Genomic DNA, 18472 nt, shown 5'->3' on the forward strand with positions numbered 1-18472 from the left:
TGAAGGTAGACCTGTGCTTTCTCATGGCTTTCAAATGCTACCCTGGCCGTGTGCATCTAAAAACAATTCTGTATTATATGTCAAGAATCAAGATTACCGTTCACAGTTCACACTCAGCAGCTCATTGGTATCAGCTACAAGCCTGGATCAAAAATCCATGCTCGACAACCTCAACCTAAGCTTGATGTTAATAATATTCACCTGCCCCAAACCAAATGCTGAAATGCCTACATATTCAAAAGGCAGTGTAAGATGAAAAATGCAAAACTGAACAGTGTAAATACAGAAGTTTGAAGTCTGAATTCTAATGACTGGTAATCAAAATCATATAGATAGAGAACAGAAACAACGCCTGGCTTATCTCTTAAAGTCACAACCAGGGCTAGTCTTCTTGACCTGCAAATTCCAGTCATTTGAGCTATACGTGAACCAGAGATGCTTCAATCTCAACAGAAAATTATAAATTCACTATTTTGGAAGGGTAACATGGCTGTCTTTGAATACTAACAAGTTTTTGTGTGGCCTGAATATCTATAAAGCACTCAAGTTCTCGTGATTTCTTTGCAACCGATACACTTTCACGCCTCTAGTTTCATCTACAAAGAACATTTCTTTCCCATCAAAGGGGGTATACAACAAATGTCATTCTCGATTGCAGTTTACAAGAAATCATTCGTGGCTGTAGTTTTCAGACGAATTAGCAAGACAATCCCTTTTCTGCTAAACACAGGAAGATATCTACCTTGGTACCAAAGATTCTGCACAATATGGCACTAGAAGCCCAATACCGAGTAACAAAATGAATGATGCTTTGAAATCCTTGATGGCTAAAGATAACATGATGTAAGAAACACAAGTTGCAATCCATCCTAAATAATCCCTGTGGAGACACTAGAAGTCGCATTTATCTTCAGTGAGTGCTCAGGGATATATGTAAGACCTGTTGCACCATAAACGGATTCTCCATAAGAACTTTAGCTTTGAGGATGGACCTTAAGCATTACATTTGATGATATTTAATACAAAAGTGTAAACATTTTACTGAATGAAGACTTAGAAAGAAATGAATAAAACCTGCAAAACGTGCTAGCAACAATGTAAACATAAATCTACCTTAATGGCTGGTAAAGAGACACTGTTAAATACAATTGATCCAGAAAAGACGCATAAACCACACATTTCTTCTAACATAGTTCAATTATATGGGTAAGGCAAATCATAAGAGGGGAAAACAACTGGATGGATACCTTTCTCCTTAACATCAATCTGTAAAGTGTCAAGAGTGATTATGCCATCGGTCAATGGAAGTAGCTCAAGCTTGATGGTAGCCATAGATTGAGCAGGAACACATCTGAAGCAATCAGTGTGAATTAATACCAATTCTATATTCACAATTTGAAACAATATTAGAAAAGTTGACGCATTACCCTAATGGTACTCTACTCTGCAGCCAGAGATGAGTACATCCCAAACCAGAAGTTGGAATGACATCAGCTATTGGAGTCAACTGCTCATTGAAAGAAGTAAACCTAGCCCCAGCATCACCATTCTGTTTCAGATTCTCTGATGCAGTGGACATTGAGCTCAGCTTGTGCACACTACTTGCTTTCCCTGCAAGCTCAGAAAAACCAACAAATGGGCTCATTGGTGATGTTGGAGAAGAATTCAACGATACCACGGAAGGAGGTGAGGTAAAGGAGGCTGGGGCAAGAACTGTCATGGTTAGATCTTCAGGTGTCAAATTTGAAGCCTGAAGAGTTAAGACCTGACAATCACACCAGTTGAATGAGAATTGTCATAGTTAGATAGATAGATAGAGCGAGCGAGCAAGAAAGAGAGAGAATCAAATTGTATAAAACCTGAACTGGAAGCTGAGTGACTCTTTCATTGGGCCCACAATATTGTCCTGACATTTCAGATGCAACTGAGATCATAAGATCCCTAGAGATACGTGGTCTCCAACTTGTTGGCTGCTTGAAAAACAATCTTGATGCTGCATTCAACACAAAAAAAAAAATGACATGTTATTAGTTAGAACATGTATTTAACACAAAATTTGCCAGATGATACTGTAAACTAGAAGAAGTGTACATACCAGTGTAGTTGCAATGGCATGATACCATAATCGCATACTGGTTAACTGTCGAAGCACTTCCCTTTCTATCAAAAGTCTTGGAAGGGGGTCGTAAACTGGACAACTTAGACTTTTCACCATAAGTTTTGAGGTCCTTCCACATAGAAGTAGCTGGTTTTAAAATAAAAGAGTGCTCTTCACCCCGCCTGCAACAAAAACCATTAATAAGCTCGGGGGAATAGACAACTCTTCCAACTTTCACAGCACCATAAGACAGTAAATATAACTCAATTAAACCTTAATTCCAAACACACTTCAGGATATTAGATAATGGCCATATACATATACACCAAAAGGCAGTCCTTGTGTGTGCTAGTGTTTGTTTCTAATTTACTCATTAATATTCTGCAACCATTTGGGTTTGTTGCTCATTAAAAATGTACTAACAACATTATGCCATACATTCTCAGCAAGCATGGCAAGATACAGCAACAAAAGATGAACATATTTTTCTTTTTCTTGGTGGATACCTGGTCATTATACTAAAATGCTAAAAGTTAAAGGATGATTAGAAGTAAATTAAGGTACCTAGAGTAAAAAACAACCTGAGAGCTAGATTTGGCAAACTATGGTCATCACCAGCTTCAATACATGCAATTGGTAGGGATGTAGGTGGTCCGCCTTTTGAAGCCTCTTCCAGAACAACTGTTATAGCATCTATGTAAACTACAATATCTGGTATATGTGCTGGAGCAACATTCTGCAAAATAGCTTCATGAGTGAATAAAAGAACCTAGTGACTATGTCCATAGAGATTGGAGAGAAAGTATTTATGATTTATCAGAAAACTGAACGTTAAGCTTTACCTTTATCTGAACACAAAGAAGGTCATTCGTGTTGCAGTCAGCAGCATAAGAATGGATCTCAACAGGTTGAATTATTTCAAGTTTCCTCCTCCATCTTCTTCCTGGGATATGGATCCCTTCTAATCCACAACGGACAGAAAATCTTTCCCGCTCTAGTGACACACCACGGAAAGATAAAAGCCCTTCAGTCCCTGTTCTTTGACTCTTCAAAATCTTCTGAGAAGAGTAATGATCCAACTCATCAAGGTCAAATGATGGTTTAGAACTCTGGGCTTTAACAGGTCCAGGAGGAGTTGCAACATTTTGAGGAAGTGATGACATAGAGTGACTTCTAAAATGACCAAAAGAAAAGAGCTGAGAGCCAGAGGAGGCAGAAAAGGCAGACCTCTGAGATGTGCTACCAATTCCAGAACCAGAACCTAAAGGAGGAGGAGATAAAGTACGAGGTGGAGGAAGAGTGTTATCCAGAGGGAGCAACCATTTCAACAGTTCTCCACATGGGTCTTGATTTTCGTAAACTAAGTTTTCCTGATTCTCAGAAGACAGATTTTTGTCCTGATATTTCTCGAACTGAAGAATTTCAATGACAGGATCTCTTAGAAAATCAACACCAACATTCACTTGTAAAAGTACCTGCATCCTTCCAAACAAAGAAGTAGTATGAGAATCAGTAGTCTACATCAAGAAGTCACCTAGCAACTAGCAAAATAAGATTCAAGTCAATATGGTCAATAAAACAAACAATTAGGAAACAAAACAGAAGAATTGCACCCAAGAGCTTCTGCAATCAGTTTGCAGAACCAGAGCAAGATAACAGTTAATTGAAAGCAGTTTGGAATCAGAATAAGCTTCCTGCAGTAAATTTTTAAAAAAGCCTAGGAACAAGAACAAGGCAGTGGCCAGGTTGCAATATGTAGTAAACTGAAAATATCATTCCATCAAATTCAGTTTACATGAGTAGCAATATCTTTTAAGTTGGCTATCAGGAGCCCTCATAAGGAAGCCTACAAATGAAATGGTAGGAATTTCCTTGCTGAATACCCCAGATTTCTACCAAGATACCAAGTGTGGAAAAACATAGTCCTAAACTGAACTAACCATTTTCCATCTTCTCTTCTCTCCAGTAATGTTATCAAATTTTTTTATCCTACCTGCAATTATCTTTATACTTCTCCAAGTTACCTACCTTTTCTCAACTCAGATCTTTAACAACTGATTGGTTCCCTTGACCAAAACTTAATCAATTAGAATTCTTTTGGCAGTTGCAAACAACATAGTCTAATCATTCTTTTCCATCAGAATCATCCGCATGTTCAAATTTCCCAAATTGCACCAGCAAACCAAATGTTATATCATGCAGCAAGGTCTCACTAGCAAAGATCCATGGAAGACGGAGGCAAGGAGCTCTACATGACATCAAGGTACTAACCAATAGTAACCCCATCTCATCATCAAAATGTCCAATTTTTCTTTTCAACAACTTGGCTCCAAAATATCTATGTATTCTCCTCCTTTTTCATTTTATATTTTCTGTTTGCTTCCCTAGAAAATCCAGATGAATGTAGCTTTTTGTAATTAAAGAATTTCCTGTCAGGAAAAGGAGACAGTTTTGGAAAAGGAGGTGCATTCTTTCCAGTCTTTGACAGTGAAGGTTGGGAGAACGGTTTAGCCTCTAATTGGAGGTAAGAGCAGAAAGTGATAGTTCGAGCAAGAGGCAAAGACAGTAGCAGAGAGGGCATTCCTTGCCTGTGCCCCTGCCCCCTGCCATTGTCATCCCTATGCAAGTCAGCGATTTTAAAAACACTGCAATTACTACACCAAATGGATGTTTAGGTTCACCATAACACATCCAGCACAATCCAGACAAAAATATCAAGCAAAAGTTATAATAACATCAATTTTGCATATAAACTAGAAACAATTAACATGCTATCTGTCAGCTAAAAAAATTAAGTGCAAATACTTCTGCAGCATTTATCCAAGTCAAAAAGAAGGAGAAAACAAAGTCATTAACAATGTAGAAGTTCTGTGGTACTAACCACTATGTCTCCATTGGAAAGAGAGCAACACTTAACAGTATCTCTAGCTACTCCACCGGAAACATTAGCATCAAAATTTCCCCTATCAATAACTGCATTTAGACTAGATATGTTCTTGGCAGTGCTTTTGGTTTCATTCGCAATTGACTGTTGACTATCCATCTGAGACGAATCAGAAGCACCTTTTTTTGACCAGAGAGGCTCACCTGACTCTGCAATCCTAACAAAAAAATGAGAGTTCTTAAACCTTTTCAATAGTATTTCAGTCTGTCTTCTGTGATCTTCCATCCTAAGAAATGATTCACTAGCAGAAACATCCTTTGCAGCATCAATCCTCTCTTTCTCCAAGTTTTCACCATTCTGATCGATTACTGTGCCATTGGGACTCACTTCCACTCCTCCAGGCACTGAATTTGTCTCAACCTCCATGTTTCCATTTTGTTTCTCAATGCCCTTTCGCATGCCATTTTTGCTCATCACTGCAGCAACTTTAAATGGGGTAATAATTTCTGTTTCCTGATTACACGCTGATAAGCACGCTAGAATATGAACTTGTTCACCTGGAGAAGAAACCAAGATCAAGTTTCATGTTACAAGCACAATATCTCCTATGTGAAAATGAATCCACTCCATAAAAAATCTGAATGAAGCAGGAGGTTCACAAAAGAAAAAGGTACCGGGAAAAACAAAAGAACGATCCAGGGAACGTAAAGAATGTATGTCTGGTGCCTGATTCCAATCATCAGGGAGATCCTCTACAAAAGCATATCAAGATTAGATATACAATAAAGAAATATCAAATAAACTGTATATAAATTCAGGAAGTAGATCAAGACTCAAGAGCACACACCAAATACCAAACTTCAGGAAGATAAAATTTGTACATAAGATTTCATTCAATCATGTCAGTAAATTTTTATCAAGTTAAAAAATACCTAATATAATTCCACCAACATTGTGAACCTTAAGAAATGTAACAAGCCATCACGACCACAATTCTATGTCATACTAATGACTCCTACAGTTGAAACCGTAGCCTACCAAAAGATTACCTTATTAAACAACCAGATGACCAAAATTAACTTCTTGTACCATCAAAATTGGTAATATTAAACTTTTATGAATCAGCGATTACGGCATTTACCTCTCTGGACTCAGTCTAGATTCCCGATGCTGTAAAAATCAGCAATCAAAATGTTATACAAAAATCAGGCCAGAGGGCTTCCTACACAACCTCAATTATTTGGTGTTAAAACCAGATTGATTCAATGAATACAATGGGGTCAAACACTCAAAACAAGGACCTATATAAACAAATCATTATATTACAAATTTAATTTTTTTAAAATGAGTGAGGACAGGAGAAAAAGGAAAGAAAATGAGTAAAAGCCAATCATCAAAAGTCAATACCACAACTACAGACAGTAAAAACTACAAGAATCAAGGATTGCAAAACAAAATGTGTAGATTAGTTAGCTTTAGAGGTTAGCGTGCACGTACTATATGGAATAGTGATCCATCCATCTTCTTCAGAAACATCAGTGTGATTCTCCAGGACAGAAGCATTCTTTTCACTCACAACATCAGTACTCTCTCCTTCAAATCCATTGGTTTCTCCACCATGATTTTCAACTGTGGAGTACTCCGGATATGGATCTTCAGCTATAAGCCCTTCCAAAGTTGTCGCAGATTTAGAAACATAAGGCGACTCCGCCACCTCTTCTGGTACTGGAGGTGGTTCTGGCGTTCCCTGTTGATTGGACCGCAAAGGCAGCAGAAAATTCATTGTTTTACACCACGATCAGCTTCTGCAAAATCAAACACAATACTTTCCAACTCAGAATACCGGAAGTACCAAGTTAAAACAAGAATGCCAGTAAGACACGCCATGTCCCAGGCTTGTTTCTCTTTCAGAATCCGTCATGTTCCTCACTTGGCTCGATTCTTAAACAAAAGTGAATGTTAAACGTACAGAAAGCTGAGTTAACAAAGTCACTCCCAAACATTACCCTTCCTACAATAACCTAAACTACACCATTTTCCTTTAACCAAATTCCTTGCCCTTGCCCTTAATTCTATAAATCACCTCCAATTTTAGCTTTCTAAGTTCAAAAGAAAGTTCAAGTAAAAGAAAAGAAAAATAATAATTCTATATAAATAAAATCACTGAAATAAATCAAAAGCAAGGTGAAAATTAAAAAAAAAAAAGAAAGCAAAGATGAAATTCAAGAACAAAAATGTGATTGAACGATTTGCTTTTGATCATAGAAGGAAGAGAATGAGATGATGAGAAAAGTGAAACCGTGAGAGGTTTACCTGATCGGAGATCAAAGGCTGTGAAGTTGTTTTCCTTCTGTATATTAATTGTTTGGTGCCTGAAAAATGGGAGATCCAATTTCCTGACGGGACCTTTTAGCTAAGATCGATTTTTTTCGATCTGTTATTTTCGACCGTCAGATTTTCTGGTTTCGGGTTCGGGTCGATTACTTTTGCGGCTTAGGCTTTTTGCTTTGCGTTTTGATCAGTTTTCAGTTCGGCCCTTCTTTGATGTGGAATGGGCCTCAGAGGCTAGGCTAAGAGCAGTTTGCTCGAGCCCACTTTCATCTGGCTCAGGAGCTGTTTGCTAGAGCCCATAAAAATTATAAAAAAATAAATATAAAGACATAATATTTTAAAAAAATTTAAACTATTCAAAAAAATTTTAAATAAATCCTTATATATTTATTACATTCAATCAAATCTTTATATTTTATTTTGAGTCAAATAAGTTATTATAATTAATTATTGATTTAGTTAAAATGATATTTGATATTTTATGTCGTGATACGTTAATATAAAATATTAACATATTATTATTAATGATAATATAATATACTTATATTAACATCATGTCATAGTTAATGATAATTTGACATATTAATTTATTATAATAACATAATAATGTAATATTTTTCACATTTCACATTAATGTCGTGTGGATATAAAATAATAATTTTAATTTTAATTAATTATAATTAATCAATCATTAATTATAATGATTTATTTGACTTAAAATAAAAATATAAAAAATTAATTAAATGAAATAAAATAATAAAAATTTATTTAAATTTTTTTAGATAGTTTAGAGACTTTTTGAACATTATGCCAAATATATGTAGTAAAAAGATATCACACAATTATTAAATTAATCTATAACTATAACCCTTTTTTTCTTATTTGTTCGCTTCTTTTACTTCAATTTTTGTTTCCTATTAAATTATTTTGTCTTATACATTGGTATTTATATTATTCTAAAATACTATTTTAACTATTTTTAATCAATATTTCTTAAATAGGACCCATTAACATGACAAGAAAATAATATAAAATTAAGAAAGTTTGGATTTAAGTTATCGTGTTTCGTATCTTAAAAACGAGTTAAATTCGCTTAATTCACATAAAACACATTTTATCCGTTTAATTAATGATGTTATGGTGTCAATTTGTATAATATAACATATTTAATCAATTTATGACACTTATTTAAACAGGTTAATCGTGTGTTATAATAGTGTATTATTATATAAATTTACATCATTTTTTTTTTTAAATTACACCACTTTTCTTTTAAAGATCAAACTGCCCTCAAGCTAATACACGTGGTAATTTTGGATTGGACCTAAATCGAGAAATTATTCCGTAGGGCCAAGCACTACTACTAGTGATCTAAGCTCTACACTACGGGATTGACGAGCTTACGAGCTCGTGACAGGACACGGGACACGTGGAGACGCGGCGACGAGTAGCAACACAAGATGGTCTGAGTCGTAATTATTCAAAAACTCAAAAAATTCAGTGGCTCCAAGCCTCGGTTTTGACGGCAGCCAGTTGAGGACAAAAACCAGGCCAACCAATCCGTTCCACTTGTCGACCGTAGCAGAAAAACAAGGTGAAAAAAACACGACGACATTGAAATGACGCCATCTAAAGGATAAGTATCCCACTAGGATCACGTGCCGTCCATTCTTTCTATTTTATCTTGCCGTTGCTAATAATAATATTTAAGATAAAATTAGTTTGTTTGATTTTTAAAATTAAAAATAAAATATATCTTATCTTATTTACTATATATTTTATTTAAAATTATTTATTATTTTAATAATAAACGAATGAATTTATCAATTAAATCAATCATTTGTCTATATCATTATACCGAACAAATTGATATTTGACTTTGTACATTGAAATTAAGATAAGTTAATAAAATATTATTATTCGGGTTCAGATAGATCGTAAATATTTGTCAGTATCATTTGAAACTCAATATCCACCGCAAGGCAAAATTACTTTATTGATTTTCAAATTCAAAACTAGGGAATATTTGTTTTTGTCGAATACATTGAGGAAAATTTTGCTGAATAGTAGAATTAATAATTGAGCAAGGTCTCGGGGGTCCACTCTTTTGTGTACAAAATTGGGTTAGTAGTAGATTGAGGTTGAGAGCGGTTTGCTTGAATTGTTGCGTAAATTGGCTAGGAACCTTCCAACTTTTCTACTTTGTCGTGGCGTGGCCTTCCTCCTAAAAAGCTTCACACATAAGATAGGTAAAGGTCAAATTTTTAAGATAAAATACATCCATTTATTCAATTTTTATTATAATTATATATAAATTTATTAATTTTTAAAATAAATACTTCATTTCAAATATATAAAACAATGATATTACCTAAATGTTTCATTCTTTTTATTTTCTTCAAGTCGATCGACGACTTTTTCTTATATCTGTCAATCATCTTGCTGTTGAATCTAATCATTAAATGCTATATTTGATTGGATCTCTTAAACTCTTTTGGCGAACACCGTATGCTCCTTTCGAGATCCCTTGAAAAATGTCGCAAGGAGAGAGTGATTAGTGGAAAGATTTTTTTTTTGAAAAAAGATAGATAATTTTTTATATGAAAATTATAATTTATATAATGGTAATTTTTATAATTAATAAATAATAAATTTATTTTAAAAATATTATCGTGTTATCAAACTAATGAAAATATTAAAAGTTGATTAACGTGTTCAGTGAAAATATTTTTTTCGACGAAGTGTTTGTTTTGAAAATTATTGACCAATGTGTTCAACGAAAATATTCTTTTACGATAGAGTATTTATTTTAAAAACCAATAACCCATGTGTAATTAAAAAATATTGTTTTGAGAATGAGTGTTTAGTTTGAAAACTAATTTATCCACATGCTATTATGGTTAAAGGTCAAGGAAGTTAGTGTATTTATTCAAAATTTTATTATATGATTATTGTATTTTTTATATAAAAAATACGAATAAAATTTATTTACATGGTTATTTGTCAATTGGTTGACCAATTCAAAATTTCAATGATCACAATAAAAAGAAAGTCTTTAAAGCAATTGTCGAAATAATTCATAATTGTCTACCTCTTTTCATTTATTTTCATCGATATTACTATTGTTATTATTTATTTTTTTATGATAATTTACTCTAATTTATTAAATAATTATTTATAAATTTTGTAACGTATCAATTCAATGTCATTTTTTTTAAAATATTATGTTGTTTAAAACTTACTGTACTTTTCTTTTTTCTCTTTTTCATTAAATATATATTAGTTTTTTTCCTTATGTTATTATAGCACAAGTGACTCTCACGAAGAAAATTATATTAAAATTATTGGATGGATTCAATTATTTAACCACACATTAATATTTAACATCAATTATAGTTAATAATAACGTGCTAAGAGGTGTTTTTAAAAAGAGATGATCTTGATTAAGGACATGATTAAATTAAATTATTATTTTAACTAATGTAAATTTTAATTACTTTATATATATATACTTTCTCTTATATACCAAACATTATAATATAGTTTTCCAACTATCATGCTACATTGGAAGACTCAGACACCATCTAAGAGTAAGTTACAAAATCAATACTTTATACATGTTAATATATATTTACTATTTTTCTGTTTAATATAAAAGGAAAAAAATCATATTACTAGTTTTAATTTTCATAATTTCATATGTTAGAATTCTTGAACATTCGATCCAATAATAAAAAATATGACGTGTCGATTTATTGAAACAAAATTTTAAAAAAATTATTTATGGGTATGTATATATACGGATTAAAAATAATTAAGAAAATAATACATTATTTATAAATTTCATTTAAAATTTATCAAAAGCCAAAGTAATGGATAGAGTGGTAAAAACAGGAAACCTTGAAAATCCAGTACAATACAAGACCTTGCTCTTTTAACCTCGACTGATGGTCACCAATCTCTTTGCTTCTGTAGAAGTATAAGCTTCACCAATTGGCAACTCCCAATCATCACAAAATACTTTCAAGCCTTTGTTTTCGAATCATCCACTTGACAAACGAATGATGGGCATTGCTTAGTCATCGTTGTTCATTCGCTTCCAAGTTCCACTCCCAAAGATATTTTCCCAATTTCCCACTTCTCACAGCCACATCTCTCTACAGTCTCTCCTCTCCATTTTCACCTCAGTGAGATATAGCTTGTCAGGAATTGGTACTAGTAATTAAGTTAAAGTTAAGACACCCTTCAACCTTCTCGTAGTAATTTGTTAGATTTTCAAGGTGCTCTGTTCTGGGATTCCTCTGTTGTGTGCTTTTTCTTTGATATTTTTCAGTCTGGGAATTCTTGCAAAGCTTTACAAAAGAAAAGAATTGTTACCCACATGGGATTGGTTCCAATTGGAAAACCCAGAATCACAGACCTGGAAAAACAACAACAACAACGAAAATGGATTCAAAGTTGCGTTTAATCCAACAATCTCTCAACACCCGTTACTCCGAATGGATCCGCGAAGCTCTCGATGATTTACCAGACAATTTCACCATCACGGATCCTTCGATTTCAGGCCACCCAATCGTTTTCGCCAGCCGCGGCTTCTTGAAAATGTCGCGTTACTCACGAGAAGAAGTGATTGGGCAAAATGGGAAGATATTTCAGGGGCCGAAAACTAATCCAAGGACGGTGATGGAAATAAGGGAAGCGATTCGAGAAGAGAGGGGTGTTGAGGTCAGTTTGTTGAATTACCGTAAAGATGGTACGCCGTTTTGGATGTTGTTTCATATGAGACCGGTTTTTGGGAAAGAAGACGGAAGGGTGATTCATTTCGTGGCGGTTCAGGTCCCGATTTCGACGAAACAGAGGAGGAACGGAGGGGTGAGTTTGAGTGAGGATGGGTCGGGTTTGAATGAGGTTGTGTTTGGGTCTTGTAGGAAGGAAGTTGATTCCGATTCTTTGCTGGAATTGCGTCGCGTTTTGTCCTTGGATTCGGGTAGTAAAGGTTCGTTTCTTAAGCTATACTTTTTGTGTGTAGCCATTATCGATTGATCAACTGCACATTTAATGTGAAAATGTTATCATAAACAGCATTTTAACCACTCCATCAACAATGTTTATTTGCTTTAGAGCTTGTCATCCAATATCTGCTGTTAATTGATGTTTCACTCTTTGTTTAGACGACAAAAGTTGACACTATATTCTCATCTTCCATTATTGTTTTTGGATTTACTTGACTGAGTTCTCATCTATCAAGTCTATATTACAGTATTAGATATCGAAGAGACATGCAAGGCAAGTGATTTTGAGGAGCGAAGGGCTGCAACGGCATTTAACAATATCTTGTCTGTGCTAACCCACTGTAGTGAGTTGACCGGCAGATTGGTCTGTGGGAAGAGATGCAGTGTACCTGGGGCAGGCTACGTTAGTTCATCACTAAATATATCACTTGGTAGAATCAAACAAAGCTTTGTACTGTGAGTTGTTTGCAAATTCTTAATTTTCCTACTTTATAGTAGATAACCTGCTTTGTCTGGATTTCTGATGTCTTTGCTTTTTGTTACCGGCAACACATTTCCGTGGGCTTGCAGAATTGATCCACATTTACCTGACATGCTTATAGTTTATGCAAGTGATGCGTTCTTAAGATTGACAGGTGCTTCAATATGCTTTTCCAATTTCCAATATTAAGCATCATGGATTTAATCTCATATAATTATTTCACCAGTCGTAATTGAAAGATCCAGAGCAAACAGTTTATAAATTTATTTAAAGATGCAGTTTATATAACTGCTTATATACTTCTTTGCCTTTATAGGCTATGATAGACATGAAGTGTTGGGGCATAATTTTAGAGTCTTGAATGGTGTTGATACAGATACTTCAACTCTACATCAGGTAGTTCTTTTATCCAATATAACTTTTAAACTATTCTGGGTGCATGGTTAACATTTATTGCCTACCGTTTGCCAGATAAAGGAAAGCATTCAAACAGAACAAGCATGCACAGTACGTATCTTAAGTTACAGGTTGATACTTTCTCACTTCCAATGTTTATTGAAGAATGACATTATGTCCATAAGGTCTAAGTATACATGTCTTGTTACTGTACCAGGAAGGACAAAAGCTCATTTTGGAACTGTCTTCACTTATCTCCTGTTCGTAATGCCTCTGGCAAGGTAATATATTATTGGTTATGCATAAACTTTTGTAAGTTCAGATAAATTTTCTAATCTTAGTTGTTTGTTTTCTGTTGACGAGATGAATATTAGATCTTGTTGTTAGTCAATTTAGCATACCTTCAGCTTGATTCAGTGCAGTCAAGGATAGAGGACTAATATCTGTGCATCAGTGATTTACATACACGGTCTTTGAATTATACAGACTAATAAGTGTGCAGCAGTGTAAAGATAAGAGGACTGCCTTTGTCAGTAAATTTGCCATTACTGATGCAGTATGTTCAGAATAAGCCTTTGTAGCATAAATCTTTTATTATACATTCTGAAACTTGATAGAAACTAGGTGAAGAATACATTTTAGATACAACATGTACATCTAAGTATTCTTAGTAGCATACAAGAAATGAAATTTGAGAGTCTGGATTTTTAGTACTTGGCACGTTTGCTGTTCCATTCTATCTTTACTTTGGAAATGTCTGACTTTTGGTTTATTATTCTAAACAGAGTAACTGACACTAGAATGTGTGGGTAAAGAGGCTTTAACATTCTGAGGGGCTATAAGTCATTGTTTCAAAACTTGTGTTTTAAATAGTGCTTTGCTTTATAAAACAGCTTATTAAGCATGATAGCTGCAGCTTATTCTTGCTCCAAGTTAATTAATTTCGCCCATAGTCTATGATTAAAAAACTGCTTATACAAAACAGAAGCTTTTCATGCATACTTGAATGATTTCTTGGTGTTCTATGATCATAGAAATGCTATCTATCTATTATTGGTAGACGTTTCTGATATTGCTGAAATATGATGCATCTTTCAACCCCTAATTGAGTGCTAAAAATGGAGTCCAAAAAGAAAAAAAATATCATATTGCAATTGTTGATGCTAAACCTGGTGATGCTGGATGTTGCAAGAGGTGGGGATCTAGGTTAACACTTTTAACATTTGATTATTGTCAATTATCAATCCACAAATTGCTTAAAAGTTGTGGATTATAGTTGTTTTAGTTGTTGCCTTTTGTGATTGATTGCATATTAATCTAAAGCCTGCTTGGAATGGATCGATGCTAAGAATCATGGAATATCTCTTTGCAGCTTTGATTTGCCCTCTCTTACACTGATTATATCTGTTCAGATAGCTTACTTTGTGGGCGTTCAGATAGAGGATGACTGTAAGAACCGGGATGGACATGGGCTGAGTCCTGAGATGAGGCAACTTAGTGCTGTTGGTGCAGTGAAGGTTGCAGTGAGGACTTCATCAATATCTGCTGGCTCCTCCAAGTCATAGATGGCTTCTGTATTCTTTGCGGCTGTCATATATCACTTACCAAACTCTTGAAAATCCAGTCTCACAGTGCTTGTAATCTCATACTAGCTGAGAATACTGTCTGTAATCTCATCTAGTAGCTGAAATGTCAAAATGTAAAATGGGTGAAAATGCTAAATTTAGAAAAAAAAAAAAAAAAAAGAGAAAGGGAATAATCAAAGTGGGATTGTTACAGGGGTTTCCTCGGTATAATAGTTTTGGTGAATAAGTTGTCTTGGCACTAAGCTCAGCTTTGTCATTACAAAGAAAATGCAATGATCCTAATGTAAAATCCTGAAGGATTGGGTGCATGTTTTACTTAATGGATGGAAAATGTCACTCTGTAAATCATGTAGGTTGAAGCTACCAATGGATGATAAAGTTTTCAAGTAATTATTTTAGGATTTGGGATTTCAGATTCTGCATAATTCGGCAGAAAGTAGACAAAAAGGTATGAAGGAGAGGAGATCTTCAATGGGTTAAAACAGCAGTACTGAATCAGCAAAGCTATGGAAAAACAGGGTTCACATTTCATCCTTAACCAGGAATGAAATCGAAATGACAGACAGAAAAAGCATGACAAAGGCCTGAACCTTAACTCTGAAGTAGTCTGATGGAGCAGTGTTAAGCTCAAGATTTTCTTAACCCAGAAGTGTGTATATATTAATAAGAAACTGATTTAATCATGTGAAAGACACTACACAAAAGTTCAAGCATCTCGGGTCCCCCCATGCAACTTGCGAGATTTGGACAGCCTGGCTAACCATGTCAGCTTCCCAGGAATCAGCAGCACTGCCGCGAAATTCAACCCCGATTGATCTGACAAAGATTCACGAGCTTAAAAAGTTGGCCCTTCGAAAATGCTAATATCCACTCAAAAAGATCCAATTCATTCGCAATTCAATCTATCTTCTTTTTTCCATTTTCCTTTTCTTCAAAGGAAAAACCAAAAGCGTCGTCTTTCTCTGAAGATAGTAAACCCTCACTCCTCAACCATTACAAACAATATCACACTTGTGACTTGTCCACGATGAACCAAACCCACCATCCATGCATCAGAATCTCATATAAATCTTCTCCCAACATGGGCAGCAGCATTATGTCCTTTGATCTTTCCTTTTCTCATTTCATCAAGTTTTCTACTAGGAATTCACATGCCAAAATCTCTTGTTCCAGACTAAAATAATACTAGTAGTAACAAACCAACAAAAATTTAAACATTCTATATACACCAACCAACCTGGTTGAGTCCTATCCTCTATCTTCTTCTAGCTCTAGCTAACCCCATCAAGAACCATCGTCATTACCCAAATGACGTTCAAGAACCAATCTTTTTTCGTTAACTTCTTCTCTTTATTCTTTCTTTTCTCGTTCTTGGAGCTAAGTGAAGCAAACCCATCAGTTTTCGTGACCCCAACTTCATCTTTGTCCGTAGTATCGGGGGGTTACTGGCAGCTCCTGCAACCGAGCGTAGGAATCTCCGCCATGCACGTGCAACTCCTCCCTAACAACAAAGTTATCATCTTTGACCGCACTGACTCCGGCCCTTCCAACCTATCTTTACCCGCCGGCAGCTTCTGTCCTAAGAACGACTGCACCGCCCACTCTCTCCTCTACGACGTCGTTTCCAACACTTTCCGTCCCCTCCACGTCCTAACTGACACCTGGTGCTCCTCCGGTTCCCTCGACCCCAACGGTACCCTTATCCAAACCGGCGGATACAATGACGGCGATCACGTGATCCGAATTTTCAGCCCGTGTGACACTTATGCCTGCGACTGGTACGAACTCACGGCTACTCATCTTATCGACCGTCGATGGTACGCTACTAACCAAGTTTTGCCCGATGGAAGAATCATAATCCTTGGCGGTAGAAGGGTTTTTACTTACGAGTTTTATCCTAAAAACGACTTCGTCAGTAACAACAAGAGCTTTTACCTTCGTTTCTTGGTGGAAACTAGGGACCCCGAAGAGAACAATCTTTACCCTTTCTTGCATTTACTACCAGATGGAAATCTCTTCATCTTCGCCAACCAAAAATCAATCTTGTTTGATTATAAAAAAGGCATTGTTCTGAGACAGTTCCCTCTTATGCCTGGAGATGATAAGAGAAACTATCCTAGTACTGGCTCTTCGGTTATGCTTCCTTTGAGGTTGTCTTGGACGGGGCCTCCGGTGGTGGAGGTGCTCGTGTGCGGCGGTGCACCTGCGGGGGCGTTCTTGAAAGCGGATAAGATGAAGGTTTTCGTAGAGGCGTCAAGGACTTGTGGCAGGCTGAAAGTGAACGACCCAAATCCCCAATGGCTCATAGAGTTCATGCCCATCCCACGTGTCATGTCTGACATGATACTGTTACCTACCGGTGATGTGATCATCATTAACGGCGCTGCTAATGGCACTGCTGGTTGGGAGAATGCCGTAAACGCGGTTTTGAACCCGGTTCTTTACTCGGTTAACGAGGTTCCACTGCGGAGATTCACGGTTTTGGCGCCCTCGAAGATCCCGAGAATGTACCACTCCGCTGCATTGCTTCTGCCAGATGGCAGGATATTAGTGGGTGGCAGCAATCCGCATACTAGGTACGTATTCACCGGACCGTACCCGACCGATCTGAGTTTGGAGGCTTATAACCCGTACTACATGGATCCTAAATTCAACTCGTTAAGGCCCTCGGTTTTATCGCTGGAGCCGGGGAATGCGCTGGTGTACGGGCAGAGGTTCGGGGTTTCGTTTTCGCTGCCGCTTTACAAGCAGGGAGCCGCCTACGTGGCCCTGGTGGCGCCGTCGTTCACGACGCATTCGATCGGGATGAACCAACGCGTGGTCATTTTGAGCACGGCCAGCGTGGTCCAATTGTCCATGTTTAATCACAAACTAGTGGTGGTTGGGCCCACCAACGCCAGCGTGGCACCTCCGGGTTATTATATGCTGTTCGTGGTACACTCCGGGATTCCTAGTCACGCGGTTTGGGTGAAGGTGATGTGATCTTTGAGCAGCTTTAGGATTGTGATTGATCATGTACAATTACTTAGATATTCTTTTTTTAGGTTTCTTATATGATGATTCTTTTTAGGCAAAATTGAAGTACCACTACATTGATATAGCAAAATCAGGTTAGGTAGTTAGTTTACTTGTTGTCTTTCCAATAATGAAATTGGGTTAGCTTCAAGCTCGACCAACATTTGATCAATTTTTGATCGGTTCAGTTTTAATATTGAATTAATAAAATTCTCATGAAAAATTGAAATACTCGAATTATAATAAAAAATAAAAAATCACTGAAATTGAATTATTTCAATTTGAATAAGGTATTTTAAGGTATATTTTAACAATATTAATAACATATAATAGCTAAAATATATTATTAACTATTGGTTTTTTATTACTTTAATCGTAAATTTTAAATATTCAAAATCGACCGAAAATTATTCCTTTCGACCTATTAACATAAAAACCGAAAAAATCAATCTAAATTAACCGTAATTATTGGATTTCGATTGGTTATTTCGTTTAAATTGGAGCTTACAATTTTTTTTTTGTGAATTATAGTATATAATAATTACGACAAGGTTCACACGGACTGGACTAAGTCCAAACTAAACAGAACCGAAACCTGGCCAGGGGTTTTGGATGGTGCAAAGATCATAGGCCTAGCCCAATAATGCAGAAAACACCAAATACACAATC

The 18472-nt window shown here is 35.8% G+C and overlaps 3 protein-coding genes across 5 annotated transcripts; 2 read left to right on the plus strand and 1 right to left on the minus strand.

The window, feature by feature from the left end:
* Window positions 1–436: 436 nt before the first annotated feature.
* On the minus strand, window positions 437–7419 carry LOC18610488 (heat-inducible transcription repressor). Of its 2 annotated transcripts, none has more exons than XM_007046170.3 (11): window positions 7296–7419; window positions 6480–6787; window positions 5657–5734; window positions 4980–5539; window positions 2941–3573; window positions 2680–2834; window positions 2096–2280; window positions 1860–1993; window positions 1428–1765; window positions 1248–1351; window positions 437–940 (listed from the first exon to the last, which is right to left on the minus strand). In XM_007046170.3, the coding sequence occupies exons 2-11, from the start codon at window positions 6763–6765 to the stop codon at window positions 870–872; spliced, it is 2544 nt and encodes an 847-aa protein (XP_007046232.3). In that variant the 5' UTR covers window positions 6766–6787; window positions 7296–7419; the 3' UTR covers window positions 437–869. The 2 variants fall into 2 exon arrangements, with proteins under 2 accessions (XP_007046232.3, XP_088660112.1); XM_088803986.1 differs by lacking the exon at window positions 7296–7419 and adding an exon at window positions 6124–6152 and having other exon boundaries at window positions 6480–6608.
* A 3908-nt stretch (window positions 7420–11327) lies between these two features.
* Window positions 11328–15096, plus strand: PLPB (PAS/LOV protein B). 2 transcript variants are annotated; one of them, XM_007046172.3, is made up of 7 exons: window positions 11328–12309; window positions 12574–12781; window positions 12896–12960; window positions 13123–13202; window positions 13278–13333; window positions 13420–13483; window positions 14615–15096. In XM_007046172.3, the coding sequence occupies exons 1-7, from the start codon at window positions 11760–11762 to the stop codon at window positions 14765–14767; spliced, it is 1176 nt and encodes a 391-aa protein (XP_007046234.3). In that variant the 5' UTR covers window positions 11328–11759; the 3' UTR covers window positions 14768–15096. The 2 variants fall into 2 exon arrangements, with proteins under 2 accessions (XP_007046234.3, XP_017971527.2); XM_018116038.2 differs by having other exon boundaries at window positions 13278–13313; window positions 14615–14756.
* Window positions 15097–15245: 149 nt separating this feature from the next.
* Window positions 15246–17969, plus strand: LOC18610490 (glyoxal oxidase-related protein). The gene has a single exon (XM_007046177.3). It carries the CDS (start codon window positions 16097–16099, stop codon window positions 17768–17770), a length of 1674 nt encoding a protein of 557 aa, XP_007046239.3. The 5' UTR covers window positions 15246–16096; the 3' UTR covers window positions 17771–17969.
* Window positions 17970–18472: the final 503 nt, after the last annotated feature.

This window comes from Theobroma cacao, chromosome 2, assembly GCF_053813885.1.
Source record: "Theobroma cacao isolate CCN51 chromosome 2, ASM5381388v1, whole genome shotgun sequence".
Lineage (NCBI taxonomy): Eukaryota > Viridiplantae > Streptophyta > Magnoliopsida > Malvales > Malvaceae > Theobroma > Theobroma cacao.